Source organism: Sphaerodactylus townsendi, linkage group LG17, assembly GCF_021028975.2.
Source record: "Sphaerodactylus townsendi isolate TG3544 linkage group LG17, MPM_Stown_v2.3, whole genome shotgun sequence".
Classification (NCBI taxonomy): Eukaryota; Metazoa; Chordata; class Lepidosauria; order Squamata; family Sphaerodactylidae; genus Sphaerodactylus; species Sphaerodactylus townsendi.
This window is the reverse complement of record NC_059441.1, coordinates 19,457,122-19,477,957: the sequence shown is the minus strand read 5'-3', so window position 1 is coordinate 19,477,957 and position 20,836 is coordinate 19,457,122. Positions and strand designations below refer to the sequence as shown.

General features: G+C 46.7%; 1 protein-coding gene across 3 annotated transcripts; it reads right to left on the bottom strand.

The window, feature by feature from the left end:
• Positions 1-440: 440 nt before the first annotated feature.
• On the bottom strand, positions 441-14,362 carry CFAP161 (cilia and flagella associated protein 161). 3 transcript variants are annotated; one of them, XM_048481696.1, is made up of 7 exons: positions 13,873-14,362; positions 9,102-9,191; positions 6,954-7,189; positions 4,803-4,887; positions 3,817-3,975; positions 3,371-3,447; positions 441-2,031 (listed from the first exon to the last, which is right to left on the bottom strand). In XM_048481696.1, exons 1-7 carry the CDS (start codon positions 13,966-13,968, stop codon positions 1,839-1,841), a joined length of 936 nt encoding a protein of 311 aa, XP_048337653.1. In that variant the 5' UTR covers positions 13,969-14,362; the 3' UTR covers positions 441-1,838. The 3 variants fall into 3 exon arrangements, with proteins under 3 accessions (XP_048337653.1, XP_048337656.1, XP_048337655.1); XM_048481699.1 differs by lacking the exon at positions 3,817-3,975; XM_048481698.1 differs by lacking the exon at positions 9,102-9,191.
• Positions 14,363-20,836: the final 6,474 nt, after the last annotated feature.

Here is a 20,836-nt window from a genome sequence, read left to right as displayed (position 1 = left end):
CCCCTTTTTCTCCTGTAAGGAGACTCAAAGGGCTTACAATCTCCTTCCCCACCCCCTCCCCAACCCCCTGTGAGGTGGGTGGGGCTGAGAGAGCTCCAAAGAACTGTGACTAGCCCAAGGTCACCCAGCTGGCATGTGTTGGAGTGCACAGGCTAATCTGATTCACCAGATAAGCCTCCACAGCTTAAGTGGCGGAGCAGGGAATCAAAGCCGGTTCTCCAGATTAGAGTGCACCTGCTCTTAACTACTACACCACGCTGACTTACAAACAAATACAGTTGTCTCTTTCACATGTTGCGGGGTGGGGTGCCCCCACAGTCTGGAAAACCACATAGCACTTGGGATGCAAGGATCACTGCAAGATGTCACATTAGAGATTGTTGTAAACATGCTTTGAACCACAGTTCTTTTACTACAAATTTAATTTTAAGGGGAAAAAGTTTTGCAGCTGTTCGTTTTATTTTATTAAATGGTTATGTTGTCAAAATTCCCAATGAGAGTACACCAATACACCGCAACCACGATGGGGAAAGTCGCGATCTGGAAGGGACAACTGCAATAATAAAATGCCAACAATAAAAGGGGAAGTGAGCAAGAGGACCATGGATGGAATACACTTCCTGGTAAAGGGAACATGGTTGTCTATCCTGTAGCAGACCAGACTCAAATATTGTAAGAATGTGCAACTTGTGAGTTTTACAACAGTGTGACTAGTTTGTCTCCTTTCTTGAAGATTCCTGGTACTGAAGGGAATCGGAAAGAATCTTTCTACCTTCCTGTCTCCCTAATGGGAATGGCTCTTCTAGTGTCTGTCTGGTGATTCTCCTCTGCAAATTCTGCCATCCTCTCAAACTTTTCTCCCTGCGGAGCCGCTGACTTGGTCATGGAAACTCACCGGGTGACCATCCACCATTCGCTTTCTCTTTCCTAAGGGCTGTTGTTGTGTGATATTCTGCTTTGCAGTCCCCCATTGGAAAGAAAAACATAGGCCCCTTCCGCACACGCAGAATAATGCATTTTCAAACCATTTTCACAACTGTTTGCAAGTGGATTTTGCTATTCCGCACAGCTTCAAAGAGCACTGAAAGCCGTTTGAAAGTGCATTATTCTGCATGTGCGGAAGGAGCCATAGATAGCGAAATAAATCCCCCCTGCTCTGTAGATTCTTCTGTGGACAGCGTATTGCAGCTCCACTCATCTTTTTTTTTTTAAAAAAAAACAGGATGGAAAAATGGTATTTTTTTCTTTCTTACAGAAATATTCTTCTGTGCATGTTTATAAATACCTACCATTGGAGAGAAAAGCAAAGTGTAGATAGCTAAATCAATCCTGCTCTGAAAAAGATGCCCCGTGCATCCACGCTAACCAGCAGAGGCGGATTAAGGAAGATGTGTTTTGCCAATAGGAGGCAATATTCCACCTTAGATTACACTGAATTGGGCCTCTCTTGTAATATCAGTTGGAATTTCCTTTAAAAAGGTGGTGCCGCCTAGTGGCCAGAACAGTGTTCAACGCCAAGATTGCTCGAATAGTTTTTTTCTTTAGAAAATATATGAATTTGTTTTACAGTGTATTGCTGCTCCACTCGTTTGTTAAAAAAAAAAAACAGGATGGAAACATTGTATATACTTTTTCTTTCTGTATAGAAATTTCTGTATAGAAATATTCTGTATATTTCTGTATAGAAATATTCTTCTGTGCATATTTAGAAATACCTTCTCGGGAGTGTTTAGAATAAAAACAGCACGGCATTCCCTTAGAATCCTGACTACCATTCATGTTTTCATTTTTAAACAAAGTGCTATCGAAAGTGTTTTTTTAAATTAAACTCTGGGCAGTTAAGTCGCTGTTTGGACTTCACTGCTTTTCTCTCGAGTAACCTCAGAAGGAGGCGGAGGTCTATCAAACATTGTAGTTGATCCGTCGCTGGGGTTCCCAGTAACCATGATCCAATAATTCTTATCTTCTTCGGCTTTGTGCGAATCCAGGTAGGTGTTACAAACAACTTCATATTCCTTTCCAAAGTACGTCCTACAAGAGGAAATAGTGGAAAAATCTGCAATTGCTTTGCAATTTCTAGATCTTGTGGGCCAATTCACGCAAGTGTAATGATTACTGGACTTTTCTTCCAGCAAGTATGTTGGTTACTGGCTGGCTGGTTTGTGTGTGAACTGATTCTGTTGCATTTGAGGACAACAGTTTCTGTCTGAGGCTCAATCGCTGAGTCTTTTTTGGACATTATATCTACACATACCGGGAGCCTCCCAACATGAGTATAGATCAGTGGTTCTCAACCTTCCTAATGCCACAACCCTTTAATACAGTTCCTCATGTGGTGACCCCCAACCCTAACATTTATCCAGTTTACAGATGGAGAACACTGATGCAGAGAGTCTTAGGCGACCCCTGTGAAAGGGTCATTCGACTCGCAAAGGGGTCCCAACCCACAGGTTGAGAACCACTGGTATAGATCCTTCTGATATACTGTCACCATGTTGTTGGTACAGGGGCTAAGTTTATATTTCACATGTATGTGCACCTCCAGTGTGCATGAACTGACCACTAGTTTCCACCCGCAATTCCCCTGGGGTTACAGTTCACATGTTCCAGAGCTGCCTCTGTTCGGACAACACGGTATCAGGGACATCACAGGCTATTCACATCCCTGATATGCACAGTTTCTGGATTCAATGTCTGAAAATCTCTGTAGTTATCAGACCATAAAAATGCACAAAGGAACAACCCCCAAGATGTGAGTTTTTCATTCATTCTTGGACAAGGTCTGACCTCACGATTGTTTAACAGCTGTGTAGAAGGGAGACTTTTAGCCAGGGCACTTTTCCCACCGTGGCCTAATAAACTGCACCCACGAAGGGCCAAAATGCATGTTATGGGTGACATGAATTAAATAATTCCTTTTATTTGGAGAATGCTGGGAAATGTAGTTCTGTGAATGGCAGAGTATGGGCAAGGATTGTCAGAATTTGCAACAAGCTCACAAAAAAAACCCTACAATTCTCCAAATCCTTCGATTTAAACCCCACCCTATCATATAAACCTCTCAACCCGATATAAAACTTTCAACATGCTTCCAAAAAAACACGAAAATTCCCAGGATAGCTTGATTTAAAAGTCACTCCATGATATAAATCGGGGTATCCAACTCTGGCCCTCCAGATGTGCATGAGCTACGATTGCCATCAGGCCCTGGAAGCATGGCCAATTGGCTGATGGGAATTGTAGTCCACGAACATCTGGAGGGCCAGAGTTGGACGCCCCTGATATCAACCTTTGCTTTTAAAAAAAGCTACTAATGTAATGTTGGTATAAACTCATTGTGGAGACATGTTTTGCTGCTGAGGTTGTTTACCTCATCCAGAAGGTCCTTGGGACAGCTAATGCTTGGTTAGTGTGGCAGTGAGTGATGAGAATCTTAGTGTTGTTTGCCTGGAAGAAAAGGAAACAAACAATATGAAAACTTGAGGGGTGGGGATGAGGCGAGTGAGCTAGATTCTCCTGGGAATACCATCAAAGTAACCAAGAAAGGCATAGCAAGAAGAGGAAAGTTGGGTGTTTCCGAAAGGGAAAGAAAAGCTGCAGTTGCAAAAATCAAAGAAGAGTTGGAAGGTGGAGATAACTGTGACCTTCAAATTAAAAGGAATGTTTGTTGGGCGAAAGAGTAAAAGGGGAAGGCAGCCACCGAGCCTTCTGATCACAGATGACCTTGCGTAGAACAGGTATAAGAAACACGGGAGAGGGAGAGAAGGCCAGATATTGTGATCAATACACATGAAGAAGTTTGGCAAAGCTTCTTACGGGCACCGGGAACCCTTCGTATTCAAGGCGCAGCTGCGGATCCAGGTAAGTCACTTGCCAAGAAGCCAGGTAGGAAAGTTCATCCGTCAAGGACACAGCTTGAAGGAGGGATTTCTTCGCCTTGTTCTCGAATGTTTTGTGGTCGCTGGCTAGAAACAGCTGAAAGTGAGGGGCACACAAAAACCACCGTGTAGCATTGGTTAGGTGGAGAAGGTGCAACTAGCCCAAGGTCATCCCTCGAGCTTCTATGGCACAATCAGGATTCGAACCTTGGTCTCAGATCCTAGTCCCGTATTATACCTACTACACTATACTACACTGTCTTAGAGTTATAATGTTTAATGTCACTGGATAGGTTTAGAAGAACAAGAGTTTGGATTTATACCCCCCTTTCTCTCCTATAAGACTCAAAGGGGCTGACAATCTCCTTTCCCTTCCCCCACCCCCACAACAAACACCCTGTGAGGTGGGTGGGGCTGAGAGCTCTGAAAAGCTGTGACTAGCCCAAGGTCACCCAGCTGGCATGTGTTGGAGTGCACAGGCTGATCTAGTTCCCCAGATAAGCCTCCACAGGTCAAGTGGCAGAGCAGGGAATCAAACCCGGTTCCTCCAGATTAGAGTGCACCTGCTCTTAACTACTATGCCACTGCTGTTTAGGACCATGGGACTATTTTCTGGAAATATCATCTCTCAGAAAAGCAGAGTATAAAGTGGGTAAGGGTGTCGGATCTGACTGGAAGGAACCGGTGTGGTATAGTGGTTAAAATGTTGTAGTTGGATTCTGGAATACCAGATACAAATCCCACTCTGCTACAAAAACTTGCCAGGTGATCTTGGGCCGGTTACTTGCTTTTAGCCAAGGCTAATCTCACAGAGTTGTGATGACAATAGCAGGTAGGAAAAGATCCTTTAAAAAATGCAGGCTAAAAACCTAAAGCCTATTTTAATCACAATTTAACATAGATGTGAAGCATATCCTTACTTACCATTCGATCATGAAATCCTCCCGTTGCTCCCAGGCCAAAATTTTGCCCAAATCGCAGAGGGTCTCCCATGGACGCCCCCTCGGTGCTTTAACCACAGAATAAGACAGCATTGTTAACAGATGTGTGGTTTCCAATCCATTTGAGCAACATTGACAGGAATAGTATTTTGCAGAGTAACCTAAGCAACAACTTCTCTGAGCCAGGGTGGTGCAGTGGTTAACAGTGGCATACTCTAATCTGGAGATTTGCTTCCCTACTCCTCAACGTCAGCCCCACCTATGTCACAAGGTGTCTGTTGTGGGGAGAAGAAGAAGAGTTTGGATTTATACCCCCTCTTTCTCTCCTGCAAGGAGACTCAAAGGGGCTTACAATCTCCTTTCCCTTCCCCCCTCACAACAAACACTCTGTGAGGTGGGTGAGACTGAGAGAGTCCTGTAGAGCTGTGACTAGCCCAAGGTCACCAAGCTGGTGTGTGGGAGTGCATAAGCTAGTCTGGTTCACTAGATAAGCCTCCACAGCTCAAGTGGCAGAGTGAGGACTCAAACCCAGTTCCTCCAGATTAGAGTGCACCTGCTCTTAACCACTACGCCACTGCTGCTGAGGAAGGGAAGGAGTTTGTAAGCTGCTTTGAGACTCCTCATAGAAGAGAAAGGTGGGATATAAATCCACACTCTTCCTCTTCTTCTGTTTTTATTTAAAGTCCCTGCCCCAAGCATGTTACAATGAGTAAAATGCCAAAGAGAGGCAAAACAGCAAATGGGATAGCATGATGACTGTTAGCGGAGAGAACGGAGAACCCCTTTCCCTCTTTGTTTGGTTCAAGACATTTCTATTTGTTGGCTTGTAAACTTAGTTATGTAACTAAGATTTCATCCCTAAAATTGCCCTTCCCCCAGTACTACAGCCAGCCAGCATGAAATAGTGGTTAGTAGTAGACTCAAATCTGGTGAACCAGGTTTGTTTCCCTACTCTTCCACATGAAGCCTGCTGGGTGACTTTGGGCTAGTTGCAGTTCTCTCAGAACTCTCTCAGCCCACACAGAAGTAGACAACAGCAAACTGCCTCTGAACGGCTCTTGGTTTGAAAGCCGTACGGGGTTGGCCATAAGTCAGACTTGATGGACATGGCACACACAAACTCTCTCTCTCTCTCTCTCTCTCTCTCTCTCTCTCTCTCACACACACACACACACACACACACACACACACACACACACACACACACACACACACACACACACACACACACACACACACACACACACACACACACACACACACACACACACACAAATACTACAGATGAAAACCAATGCTGAGAACTAATACAATAAAATATAATACAAAGCAGATTTCTCAGGGCGCTTGGTGAAGTTTTAGTTCCTGCCTCCCAGACAGAGAGTTGCACTCAGTTCCGATCCATATACCTGCTTCTACAAACCCGCATCAGCCGCCTGTGCTCACATTTTTAGATGCAGGCTTGAAACACGGTCTGTGCAGCCCTGATTCTGTAACAATAAATGTTAGTTCTTTCACATCTAAGGGAAGCCACGGGTGACCTGTAAAGACAGTCAGGAAGGCTACAACTTAGCGCCAGTGGCCAGAATCCACACCTGCCTTAAGTCCAAGTGGAAGTATGGGCAATCAACTCTCGCTGATTTCACCAGGGCTTAAAATGGCTTAAACTTGCCTGGATGGAGTTCTTTTAAAAAATTCATTAATTTCTACACTTTATTAAATGTTGCAGTTGTTTTGGTGTTCCTGGTTGTGTGCCTGTGGCCAAGTTGTAGTCGGTGGTCCCTGTTAATAGGTCCAAATCCATCTTCTGTCAAACTTACTTCATGCAATTGTTGCAAGGATAAAATAAAGTTGTGTGTGTGTGTTTGTGCGCGCGCGCATGTGTGCAGCTTTGAGCTCTTCAAAAGACCATTGGGATTTTAAAAATGGTGCAATGCCGATTTGCTTAGATTGGGTCTGCAACCTGCAGCTCTCCAGATGTTCATGGACTACAAATCCCATCAGCCCCTGCCAGCACGGCCAATTGAACATCTGGAGAGCCGCAGGTTGCAGACCCCTGGCTTAGAATGAGCGGAGAAGGAAGGAAAGACGCCCTGCAAGGAAACATTTAAAAGCTTCCAGGAAAACCTCCCACCTTAAAATCTGAAATGCGTTCCGACCGATTGGGTCAGTGAGCCTGATGGCGCTCACTCCGCAGGGAGATGGCAAAGCATCCAGAGCGTGTATGGACATTTCATCTGGAGTTACTGCCAGGGATAGGTTTCCTCTTTCGCAGGGGGAACTCTCCATCGCTGACTTTTCATCGGGGCTCACCAGCAAAACCGTGTCTCCAAAGTGAAGAAATCCATCTTTCGAAATGGAAAGCTGCTCCTGGAAAGGGGGCGGGGGCGGCGGGCGGGGTTAGATTAAGCCATGGATTCAGTTTTCCTTCCTGTTCTTCCATTTTTTTAAAAAAAAAACACCCCGATTTAAATTGTTAGGCCACAATGTTTACTCCAACTAGGTGCTGGAATTTGCATGAGCTCATTTAATATGATCCATGTACGTGCCACTTTCCTGCCTTAGAAAGGCACAAAAGCTGGTTTACAATCTAAAAGACACCTACGGGGATAGGGCGGGATATAAATGTAATACATTTAATAAAATAATAAATAAATAAGTAAACTTGTAAAGTGACTCTTGTCAGACACAGCCGTTACCCCTACATCTAAACTACATGGTACAGTTGGACATGAACAAGGTTGAGGTTTTCCTGACCCGACTCACATTCCTACCTGCCAGGCAGTTAGCCATAGCAGCAAACTCACCGCTGCCAGCGGAGGGGAGGGCAGCCACCAGCCCGCAAAGGAGTCAAACACTCCTTTGCATGGTGATAAAACTGCCCGCCACAGCTTGTTTGATTGATTGCTGCCAAGAGGAAGCACAGGTGCAGCATAGGAGACAGAGCCAGTCAAGGGGGCAGCCCGCTCGCTGGACTGTCAGGTTGGCTCTGGGGGCTCCATGTTAGGCCCCAGTTGCCTGTAAGGAGCCTCTGTGCCCTGTGCTATTTTCCTTTCCCTCCTGTCTGCTTGGAACATAGATAACAGACGCATCTCTGGTTGGCTCACCAGATGGCTGCCATTTCCTGTCTGGCCTCGGGGATGACTTTCGTGCATTACGTGGGAAGGGGCAGGTTGGGGGCTGGATTCAGAAGGGTTCTACTGCGGGGGTTTGAATGCTGGTTTAGAACTGGCTTCTGCAATGCCAGGCACATGGTGTCCGATTTGATAAAAGCTTCTGATTAATGAAATCCAGGGCTGGACATTGAGTGGATTCATTCAGAGGTCTTGGAGCAGCCACAAGGTCCCAGGCTCTGTCCAGTGCCATGCTTTTCCTAAGCAACACAATTTGGATAGAAGCCATGGCACGGGGAAAGGGACTTTAGCCTCCCCTTAAAGCCATTTCTCAAGCAGGATCAGGCCCAGGTGGATTATATGTGTCCCACTGGAGGGGCTGCAAGAGCCATAAATCTGGAGTTTTTGGGGGGTCAGAAAAGCAGCACAGTGTGGTGAAGTCTTGTCTCCCTCCTACACTGCAATTCCTGGTGTGAATCGGGACCTGACATGCCTAGGTAGGGTTGCCATTCTCCAGTTGATGGCTGGAGAACTCCCACTATGACAACTCATCTCCAGGCAACAGAGATCAATTCACCTGGAGAAAATGGCCACTTCGGAAGGTGGCGTCTATGGAATTATACCCACTGAAGTCCCTCCCCTCCCTAAACCCTTCCTCTGGCTCCACCCGCAAAATCTCCAGGTGTTCCCTAATCTGGAGCTGGCCACTCTATGAGCACTTTCACACATGCAGAATGGTCCATTTTCAATGGACTTTCACAACTGTGTGAGAGTGGCTTTTGCTATTCTGCACAGTAAAATCCAGCTGCAAAGTGCATCAAAAGTGGTCTGAAAGTGCATTATTCTGCATGTGCGAAAGTGCCCTGAGCCTGGGAAATAATTCCCTGCAGCCCCAACCTGACTCGTGTCCAAAAAGTATTGTGTAGGTTGGACCAGAGAATAGTGGATTTCAAACATTCTCCATTTTGCAAACATTTTGTTCATTGTTTTTCCTGCTGAGGAATCTTTGTGCATTGCAAAGGAGTTGTTTTGATTGTGTGTCTTTCACATCTGTCCTCCACAGGCTTCGCTATTTCTTTAACTTTAGTTTTATTTGGAGATATGATGAGTGTGATGGATATTTGAAATCGCACTTACATTCACTGAAAATGGTTGTAATAATTGGATACCTTTTTGTAAAGGTTTTCTTTCAGCTTGTTCGATCTCTGGATTAAAAGTTCTCCCCTTTCTCTTCTATATATAAAATCTTTCAGAAGATCCTGGGTTTTTTTTTTTAAAAAAGAATTGAAATTAACATCTCAATACAAATTGAAGAATTGAAATTAACATCTCAATGCAAACCATATCACTGATAAGATCCTGCTTTTGGTTATGAGATCAGCTTAAAATATTTCATACTAGCATTAGTTAAAACGTTATCTAACACACCAATGAAGTGACACAAAAAAACTGGTTGAGCTACAGCACAATTTTACTCAAAGCTCGTTTTAAACCTGTTGACTTCATGGTGCTTGCAAGTGTATAACTCTTTTTACGTTTGTACAATAACAAAAACCACGACAAAACTTTGCAGTATATCGTCAAAATGGGCACAACTCAAAATCCAAATGATGCTGAGATAGAAATCTTTTAACTAATCTCTTGGCACATCAAAGACTTACTTTAGCAAAGCGAGCACAATTTAAAACCAAAATGATGCTGAAATAGGAATATTTTCACCCATCTCTTGACACTTCCAAAGACTGTGTTGCTGTTCAAAAGACTATGGGGCCAAGCATGGCCCGAGAGCCCCTAGGCTCCCCTTCGCACGAGGCCCCACGTCGAGGTTGTGGCGTGTCCGAGCCTCTTTGGGCAGGGGAGCCGCTGGGGGTGCTGCTGCTGCCCTCCAGTGGCCAAAGGTGTGAATTACAAGCGCGCGCGCGCGCACACACACACACACCTCACCTGGCATTTCTCAGGTTATAGTTGCTATAATTAGGCGTGTTGGGGCCTCTTTGGGAAGGGGAGCCGCTGCGGAGGGCTCCCCGAGAGCGTGCTAAGAGTTAGCACTCTCGGACAGCGTTACCACGCTCTCGGGGCAGGATTAGTACATTTTGGAGACCGTTACAACGCTCTCCGGCATCCTTAGCTCATCTCGCAACTTTAGCACGATCTCGGACACATTTTTTGAGAGCGTTACAACGCTCTCCGCAGCATTAACGCGATCTCTGAGAGGCAGGATTAGCACATCTTGCCGGCAGCGTTACCACGCTCTCTGGCAGCCTTAGAACGATCTCGGGGTAGCCTTAGCACGCTCTCGGGGAGCCCTCCGCAGCGGCTCCCCTTCCCAAAGAGGCCCCAACACGTCACATTATAGCAACTATAACCTGAGAAATGCCCCGTGGTGGGTGGGTGGGTTTGCGCTTGTAATTCACACCTTTGGCCACTGGAGGGCAGCAGCAGCGCCCCCAGCGGCTCCCCTGCCCGAAGAGGCTCGGACATGCCGCAACCTCGACGTGGCGCCTCGTGCGAAGGTGGCGCCCCTAGGGGCTCTCGGCTCCGTTGTCCAAATGGGCTGCCCAGCTCAAAGAGGCCTGGGAAGATAGCGGAATCCCGCCATAACATCCACGTGCGGTCTCGTGCGAAGGCGGCGGTCAGCGAGGCGTGGTCCAGGGGAGGGACGGGACGGGGGGCTCTCCCAGCACTGTGGGGTAGATTCTCCTCAGCTGCGGCACCCGATCAGGAGGGGGGGAGGGGGGTCCCCGGGGGAGCCAGGCCAAGTTGGGGCGGGGGGGGGGGGTGGCGTTTGAAGCCAATGACGGGAGCCCCTCCCTCCTTTCCCGTCGCCTCCAGGGTGAGGAGTCCCGAGAGAGCGCGCCGATTGGGCCGCCGCCCTTCCTCCTGCCGCTTGATTGGCCGAGATGTCATTTTGGTGCAGATATGTCTAAAAATGCCCCCCTGCAGGCACCAATGACTTGGTGCAAAACAATTTTTGGGTCGTGGTGGGGTGGCCGCCCATGGGGGGGGGGGGCGGGCATCCAACTCAGGTTTTGCCCAGGGCTCCAGTTTGCCTCCTTACGCCCCTGCATGGCAGCCTCATCAGATGATGCAGGCTTACCAAAGTTCCATGAGGTGAACTTTGGGGTACCCTGTTCCCAACCCATTCAGGACTTTAAAAGTCAGCCCCAACCTTTTCGGGCCCAGAAATAGCTAGAGAACTAGTGAACACATATTGGAAATCTGGCATAATGTGCTCAAAAGCAGCTTTGCCACGCAGCCACATTTCTGGCTGCGGCACCACCCCTTCCACCTACATCACCTACATGTTGGGCTGGACTCTGGTGCTGAGCCCCTTCTCCCTGCCCACTCCCAGCCAGCAATGGCGGACAAGGTGGGAGCTTTGCCATGCCTTCTCACGTTCAGCGAGTGGTGACTGGTGATTTTTTACAAATCTAAACAAATCTGGCAAAGATACTTTCATTTTGCAGAACCCATCATGGAGTTAGACTTTGACTTCTTATTGTCAATGCTGCGCTGCTGGGTTTTGTCCTAATAACAGCTTCTATATTATTTTGTTGATGTGCCTTCTTGTTGGTTTCTTTCTCTTCTTTGTTTAATTCCTTATGTTTATAGTAGGCTTGACGTTTTATTACTTCTTTTGGAAGCCATTCGATGGATCTGTTCAAAAGCGGGGCATGAGCTGCTTATTTAAAAATTAAGTACATGTAAATCCCCCTGAGTACAGTTGGAAAACTAAGGCTGATTCCGCATGGCCCAAAAACAGCAGTGTGAAAATGATGTGAAAATGGTGTAAAAGGGTTTAAAACAGTGTAAAAGGGTTTATACTGTTTTCACACCGTTTTCACACTGCTGTTTTTGGCCCGTGCGGAATCAGCCTAAGTGTGTATGTGATTCCCCTCACCCCAAATGAAGCGAATGTTTATGAATGGGAAGAGATCATGTAGGGAACGTAACCCAGGGGATCAGAGAACAAAATCTAAAAGCTGGATCATTCCCAGCAGATGGTTATCTAGCCTCTTCTTAAAGGTTTTTAGCCAGGGTCATTGCTTCCATTGTCAGCTGTGAAACAATTGCTCCCTGGTTCCTGAATTGCACCCTCTAATTAATTGATTGGCGCCTGACTAAACAAAGTAAGTTGAGCTGAAGGAGAGGTCCCTGCCCATGATGGAGGGGGGAAATTCTAACTTCAGTTGCTGTTTATTCCGACTGCCTGTTGCTTTACTATTTCAGTCCAAGAAACTAACCCCCTGATGTTGCCGCATCTACTCATTGTTGGCTCTTGAGCCTTAGTGTTACAGCGGGTTAACGTTTTTAGAAATTAAAGCCAAAAAGCTCAAGCTGACAAGGAATAAAATCAAAGAAATAATTTTATTCAGACCAACAAAGGGCAGCAAGTTAGCATCAGAGGAGCCACACGAAAATGGCTGCGGTCTCCCGTTTTTACAGGATAAAGGCAGGTTACATCAAAAGTACCATTAGAAAGAATTACACCCAAAGTACAACCATCATCAATCAATCAATCAAGAGGGAGGAGACCTTTCCCTTACCCAAAACATTTTAGACATTCTGATGCCTTCATTGGAGGGTGTCAGTATTTCACACTTCTGACGTCCTGTGAACTAGAACCTAGCATCACCTTATCAGTATTGTTCTCAGTTGCCCTACTTATCTAAACAAAGAGTCTAAACATTTGGCTGTGCTCTGGTTTGTATCAGAAAAAGGACAGACTTTTGGTGCCTGCAAGGACTACAAGGCCTAAAAGAAAACATAATTATACATCTCCCAAATTCCAAGGGGTGAGTTGGTATTTCATCAAGGCTATGAATCTTTGGTTAGTTGAAAGAAAGAAGAGCAAAGTGCAAAAAGGCCTACATGCCTTTAATTCAGTGGCTTATGGCTGTCAGCAACACCCTATTACAAGGAAAAGGAGTATTAGGGGGAATAATCTTTCTTATAGGGATTGAAGAAGTTCTTATAGACAGGGTCTGTGCCTACATTAGCATTTATTTGAAACTGGATTTTGTCCATGTGGGGGAATCCAGTTGCAGACTATTGGTACAGTTCAACAAGAGAGCAAGATTCAGTGTCATCTGGATGCTGTCTGAGAAAGGGAGGAAGAACAGAATCAGGTTGCAGAAGAAGAGACCCGTAACAGGAGGGTTGTGCAGTATACTGGAAACAGAGGGTTTTGCAAATTATAGGAGTATCTCTAAGATACAAATCTGTAAGCGACTCTGACAGTTTTGTTGTGCAAGTGACTCTGACAGCTATTAAATAATAAGGATATCTTGGAAAAAGTTGCAAAATTTCTCCTACAAGTGACGGAACTCTGTAAGTAACGCCTAATGCTAGACACAGTTTCTCTGTCTATGTTTCGATCTTACTCTTTCTTTGTACATTACAAATGTCTGGTAACGTACTACAGCCTATTTCATATGCCTAATAAAGGTTGTTATTGCCGTTGTTATAGAAGTGTGTTGTTTGAATGTGAGGGAACAGATGGAACGTGAGTGGAGTAATTTGTGTTGGGGCAAAAGGTGAAAGAAAAGAAGGGGAAGATAGATATTTGGAGACAGCCCCAAAATTAACTTAGAGGGAGCCGAGGCAGATTTCCAGGAGCTGACTTGGCAATAGCTCCAGATTTGGAAAACTCCTGCAGATTTGGGGGTGTGAAACTCCTGGATAGGGTGGGGTTTGAGGAGGGGGGAGTACAGTGGGGTATAATGATAAGAAAGTCACTTTCTCCACCAATCTGGTAGATCAGCTGTGACGCCAGGCTGGCAACGCTACTTGGATGCAAAGCTGGGGTGGGGAGAATGAAGGGGAGCACCTTTTGAGAAACTGATGCATGGGGGCTGGCATTAAAGGCCACCCCCACCTGACTGAGGAACTCCAGAGTTGAAAATAAATAGCATTAAGATCGGCGCAGCAGTTCCGTACCTCTTCCAGATAGACATCCTCGTTCCAGTTGGCAATCAGCACCCCTGGGCTGTACTCCCGTCCGCTCCTGCTGGTCCTCAGGTTGAAGTTGAACATGTCGGGTCAGAAAATGCCCCACTTGGCTAGGAAGCGAGGAAGAAGCCAGAGGAAGTGAAAAGACAGCCCTCCGGCACAGTTGGTCCAGGCTGATTTCTGTTGGGTTTGCAGGTTGCCATGGGGACAGTGATTGCTGAGGATTGGCCCTTCGGGAGGAGAGCCATTAGCCAATCAGAACGGAACAGAATGAATGAAGCTCAGGGTGACAGATCTCTGGCCTCCCTTCAGCTGCATGACAGAATTTGAGGTCAGAGAACAGGATCTATTTTCACATTTTGTATATTTACTAAGTGCTTAAGAAGGGAATGCCGGCCCAAACATGTGCAGAGTTACTTCAGTCTTTGTCCATTGGAATTAAAGGAATTAGACCTGAGTAACTCTTATTAAAAAAAATCTAGTGGAACCTTGAAGATTAACAACATTTTGAGCTTTCATGGCTCATGTTGACAGATAGAAAGAACATAGTGGATAGAGTGGTGGATTCTGGAAGAGCATTAGATTCTGTAAATAAAGACACTGGTATATACTAGATGTTTTTCTATTGATATTGTACTCTTTTCGGAAAATCGCTGCAACAATAAGTTGGAAACTGACCTCCATCGGCTGACCTCCGTCTGCTCAGTATGAGCACTGAGTCACAGCTCTCTGAACTGATTTGGTTCACACTCTGTCAGTGTTTGAAGTCCGTGTCCAGATATGGAGCAAGCCATTGATTTAACCCCAGTAATAAGCACAACAAAATACATAACATCGATCTCTTGTGCTCCAAGGTAAAATACTGAGACACACGAGAAGGGGGCGTTCGGAGCAGGACAATATTAATAGCCACAGGAAATAAAACTATTTTTCAGCTTGGGCACTTTTCGTGTTGAATGACCTTGAAATTTCCTGAGTCATGACCATTTCCTACATTCTGTGTCTAACACTTGCCCTAAATCTTGCACACCTGCCTGCGCTTGGTATTTTCAGGCCATGGCAAGATTTTCACATAAATTAAACAGGAAATGAAGCAAAGAGGTAATCAGAATCCAGCACCGCCAAGACGGATAGATCACATCTGACAAGAAGAAGCAAGCTGGGTTTTAACAAATGTCTCCCCATTTGGTGTAATGGGTACAAATGTCAGAACACATTGTGGTATGTCAAGGCAGAGATAAATGATACCATGAGGCAATCAGAGGAATGCCCCCCTCCCACAAGTTACAAGGTGATGGCTATTTTCAACCAGCTATAATATATAAAAATATATGAAGACCCCTGAAAGGTCAGATTGGTCCATCTAGTCCAGAAGGTCAGAAAGGTCCATCTAGTCCAGCATCCAGTTTAGGATAGTCAACCATAACTGATACCTTGGTGAAAAAAAATCTAGGGAATGGGGACAAGTTATTTAGAGTCATGTTGGCGCATGCCATCCTTTCTGGTGTCAAACCGAAAGTGATGTCCTCGCATGGGTTGACACTCTAGGATTTACTCAAAACTCTTGTTAAACCATACAGTTCTGGGCAAGGATCAGAATTTCACAGCGACACAATTTTGTCATTTCTAGTTTCATGCCAGCAGTTCACATTACAGCCCCCCAAGTTTGAATGGGGGGGGGGCAAGCGGACTGCTGCCTCTCGGGCTTGCTGCCTCTGCCAGGGCTCCTCTGGGGTCGGCGCGGATAGCGGCTGTGCGCAGGAGCCAGCCATTAATGGACATTGCCATTGTTATCACGATTGTGACAACGATCGTGACAACGGCAATGGCCGGCAACACGATCGTTATAACGATCATGGTAACAGCCATCGCAGTTATAATGATCGTTATAACGGCAATGGCTGTTACCATGATCGTTATAACGATCGTGTTGCCGGCCATTGCCGTTGTCACGATCGTTATTACGATCGTGATAACGGGCATAACGATGGCAATAGACGTTCCAACGAGGGCGGGCTCAGGGGGCGTGGTTCGGGGGGGCGGGAAAGGGGCCTCCTTTGCTGCCGCAGGAGCTCCTGCCCATGCCCCGGGGGTGCTTTGTTGTCTTCTTTCAGAGCCCCCCCCTCCCTCATTCCTTTCCTGCGGGGGTGGGGGTTGTGGGGGTCGGGAGGGGATCATGTAGAACCACGTTTAATGAACCCAAATGCCATTCTAATACTTGCGTTTTATTGCTTTGCGGAATGTTTGGACTGTTATGTTATTGATGTTAAATTTCGGATGGAACTGCAGAACGGGGGCTGGGGGGGCGGGAGGGGACGATTCTGTGTCGCGCTGCCGGTCTTTGGCTTGGGCAGTTTGCAGCACGGAGCGGTGGGGGTGATTCTGGGAAACAAATCCGGTCTGTGTGGCCCCGGGGACCATATTAGGCGTTGCATTTCTGGGATTCCGTGTGGTGGAGGGGAGACTACAAAACGGGGGCGATGATTCAGGGGGACACTTCCGGTTCCAATAGTATCCGCTGCGACGCTTCAAAGCAGGGCGAGGCAATGCTGCCATCTAGCGGCCAAATCGATGACGTTCCATTGAGGCGAACCCGATGGCGGAAGCGCAGCCGCTTATAGAGACTTGTACTGCCTATATGTGCTGAGAACCACACACGTGTAAGGTTACAGAGGCGCTTTCCCCACTTACCTTAAGCCCCGCGCTACTCTCCGCAAGTAGCGCAGGGTCCCACTGCACTCCCCACGTCAGGGGCGGCAACAGCGCAGCCGCCCCGACGCTGCCGCTCTTGCGCCCGCTCAGCGCGCGGCATCCCTGTGCCTTTCCCCACTTCGCCTGCTGCCACCGTCGCTGCGCGCTGCTCTGAGCGCGTGCATCCCTGGCGCACGTCCGGGCGGCCCCACGACCCTGCGCTCTGCGCGGGGTCATCCAAAGGCACCGTTTTCGCCAGCGCCAGGGATGCCGCGCACTGAGCGGGCCCAAGAGCGGCAGCGTTGGGGAAGCTGACTCGCGTATTACCGTCAATGTTAAAGGAAGTGCGAAAGGGGACCCGATGCTACTAACGGTAGCGGGGCTTGGTAGCCAAGTGGGGGGGGGGAAAACTGGCAGCGGCACCTTTGGATGACCGCAGAGCGTGGGGTCATCGGGACACCCAGACGCGCGCCAGGGATGCCGCTCAGAGCAGCGCGCAGCGACGGCAGCAGCAGGAGAAGTGGGGAAAGGCCCAGAGTTACCTGACTCTTTGTTGTGTTTTTTTCCGGGCTGGCCACACAGCCCGGAAAAACCACAGCACCCAGTTGAATCCGGCCATGAAAGCCTTTGACAATACATTACCTGACTTTGTTACAGATCAGAACAGGAGAAGATGCCCTCATGGTCAGATAGAATTAGACAAGGTGTAGCATTAACTCTGCATTTGCTAGTCCAGCATTTCTTGGTTTCCCCCCACGTAACCCTTCCCATCTTTTAGCGAAGTAAAGCATATTGGAAACAAAAGCAACTCACCATCCCTGCGTACTGTTTTTTACTCCACTACTTAAGAATCTCTTTGAATATCCAACAGAAAAGCAGCCCCAGGAGAAACTGACAAGGCAGGGGATGAACGTAGCAAAAGATGGCTCTTGCAAAAAAAGAGACTTCCTGAGCTCCAGAACAATTTATCTCAAAGTAAAAATTCCACTTCATTTGTACTTTTGACAGGTACGTTAATACACAGAAGCAGATTGTTTCGCAGCACAGGTTCGCTGCTCTCTCTCTCTGGAATGTTAACTGCTCCAGCCTCCTTACCGCTGCTTAGTTTAGCTACTTAAGTTAAAAGCCACACAGAGCCGAGTTAGGGGACTACACAAAATGAGAGAGAAAAGCCCTCAGGGGGAAGTGGTAAATAAAAGACATCTGGAAGAAAAGGAAGATGGACAGACTGACTGCATCAGGACCGTGTGCAGCAGCCGGCAGCCACTATCCAGAAGGCAGGGAGTGAGGGCACATCTGGTTTCCATCCCAGAATAGTTCAGAAGGCCTGTTGTGGGGGCTGCCGACGGGGCACGCAAATCAAACCCAATTCTCCAGATTACAGTTGGCCGCTTTTAATCACTGCTCCGCGCCTGTGAGGAGTATGATGGGCCGAATGTCTCCTAACACACAGACCGTCCTTCCCAAACTGTGTTTTGAAGGCTGCTCTCCCCTCATAGCCCAATTCCACCTGAACATCTTAACTACCCTGTGGTGAGTGAACTGCAGACACGCTGCCCCTAAAAGTCCTTGCAGGGCAAGAGCAGAGTTTTTAAACAGTAGCAGCAGCTAGTCTTCCGAGACTCTGCCGTTAATCTCGAAGGAGATACTCTGGTACAGGATTACAGAAGGAGATTGAATATGAAGAGATGAAGTAATAAAGACCAGCAAGTTTCCTGTTACAAGATGTCAGGGAAACCCTGCAAGTCACCCCAAGGAAGTAACATGGCCGATCTGATCCTGTACTTGGTTTGCAAAGATCCACCAACCCATTCCGATGTTTTCTGCAAAAAGACCACATGCTAGCCCAAACAATGCGCCCCCTGCAGGCCAAAAACCAAAAAAGCACTAAAATGTTTAAAAAACCTACAAACCTACGTCCTTGGTGATGAATCCCCATCCCCCCTTCTTTTCAATCGTTTTGCAGGGTTGTTTGCTAAGTATCCCTTTTTCACACAGGCAATGTCCCTGCCCACTTCAGTCAGTGGAATCCTTGGTACATATCCTTTTGCAATGCCCTTATGTGTCCCAACAGAAGCTAAAATGGATTGCATCATGTTTTAATAAATGACTCGCATTTTCTCCAGCAACTTTAGAGCAAAAGGTTCAGTTTCTCCTAGAAGACCCTAACCCTGAATGTACTTATTTTGATACTTGCGTTTTTAAAGGTAGCAGAGACAAGTCAAGGGGAAGTGTTTTAAAATAAAAACCTTTTTATTTATATGCTTATTTTCTATTTAAAACATTTACATTCCACTTCTCTCTCAAGGGAAGCCCACACAAGCAACAACTTAGCTGCGATTACTAATAAAAAATGGTAACGTATTGCCCAATGGTGGGATCCAAAAATTTTAGTAACAGGTTCCCATGGTGGTGGGATTCAAACTGTGGCATAGCACCAATGGGGCTGGGCAGGGCATGATGGGGGCGTGGCCAGGCATTCCTAGGGCGGGGCTGTGGCAAGGACACAGCCGCTGCGCCGGTCCTTGAGCGAGAAATGAATGCATACAGGCGCAGGCTGCCACGCACGCCGGTGCACCTCCTGCTAGACTGCTTCAAGTTCTGCGCACTAGTGCTGAGAGGAGGGGCGTAACTAAGGCAAAAATCACATGGCAAAATCACCCATTAGTAACCCTCTCTTGGCACACACCAATAATTAGTAACCTACTCTCGGGAACCTGTGAGAACCTGCTGGATCCCACCTCTGGTACTGTCGAAGGCTTTCACGGCCGGAATCACTTGGGTGCTGTATGGTTTCTGGGCTGTATGGCCCGAATGCTGCTAGAACACAGCCATACAGCCCGGAAACCACACAGCACCCCAAAAATGGTAACGCCGTGGCGGCTCAGATCCGCTTAATGAGAGCCAGCTTCCATGCAGCGATATGGAAGTCTTTGGGGGACTATTTTCCTGTAGTAACAATATTTCACACATTTAGAAAGAGAACTTATTTCATTGGGGGAGTGGGTTCCAGTGCCCATCCAGCTTCCAATTTTTCTATCAGAAGACTGAAAAAAGAAGTCTGTTAGGGATTTCACATCTTTCGATAGTATCTCTCAACAGCTAAGAGCGCAAGAGTCAAATGGAGTCTCTCTGCTCTGAGACAGTGTACTGCTATGTATGTATTTATTTTACAGGCTTCACAATGGAATTAAGGAAAAGCCAGGAAAGGCCAAGAAAAGAAAGGGGGGAGGTAGATTCCTCCACCCCAGGGAGCATTTCTCAGGATAGTCGCTTGGGAGAAATGCTGGACAGATAAGTAGGATCCTAAAGTGGGAAAAGGAACTAGTCAAAGAAAGGGGGACGCCTCTCAGTGTAAGGCCAGGCTGGAAATTCTGCCTAAAAGTTTGTTGAGTAGAGTGTTCCAACTCTGGAAAGATTTCCATTCGTTACTTGATGCAACAAAGGAACAAACAGTAAATTAGTGTTGTTCATTTGGCCAAATTATAATTGGTTTCTGTTCAATGGTTTAAACTTGGGAGTGATGGTTGTGATCTGTTTGTTTGTCTGTTTGTCTATGTTCAGGAGTACACTAAAATGTGTGCACAAGACTTAGTGGTAAGGGAAGAAAAAGACGTTCCTTTCTCAGTCCACAGACTCTTTGAATAAGATCAACCGAGTGAACGTATCCATGGAGTCGTTAACTGATGAAGGTAAGAGGCAAGAGAAACAAGCAGCCAAGGAGATGAGCAATAATAGGCAGAAGAATGGGGTTTTCAGACTTTCCACTTGCAAAACTTATTGTATGCCAACAACAAATGCACCCGAGGTCAGATATTTGAGTACAGTTTCTGTCCCCTCTACACTAAACAAAACCAGGATACCAGGACATCCCACCTCCAATGACACTCTAAAAGCAAAACATCTTGATTGGGAATTTCAATCATTGACCAACGCAACCAAAAAGACCTGCTCACCCCGAAGTTTAGCGATCCCCCCCACTCAAGGCCAAATAGCTAACTATCTAATCACTTTGGTCAATCCAACATGACGCCAGGCTCTGGCTCTCGCTAGATTGAATGTCATGCCGTCTTCTTTTCTCTGTGGTAGGTTCAACAACCTGGATAAAGGTCCAAGATTATGCACCTGCAACCAAAATTAGATTGAAACCGTAGCCCAGTCTCTCCTCCATTGTCCAAGAACCAAGGGAGTCAGAGCCAGATATGTAAATTCCATCCCATTACTTACGATGGCTCTTGCAGACTTGGTTGCTATGCCAAAC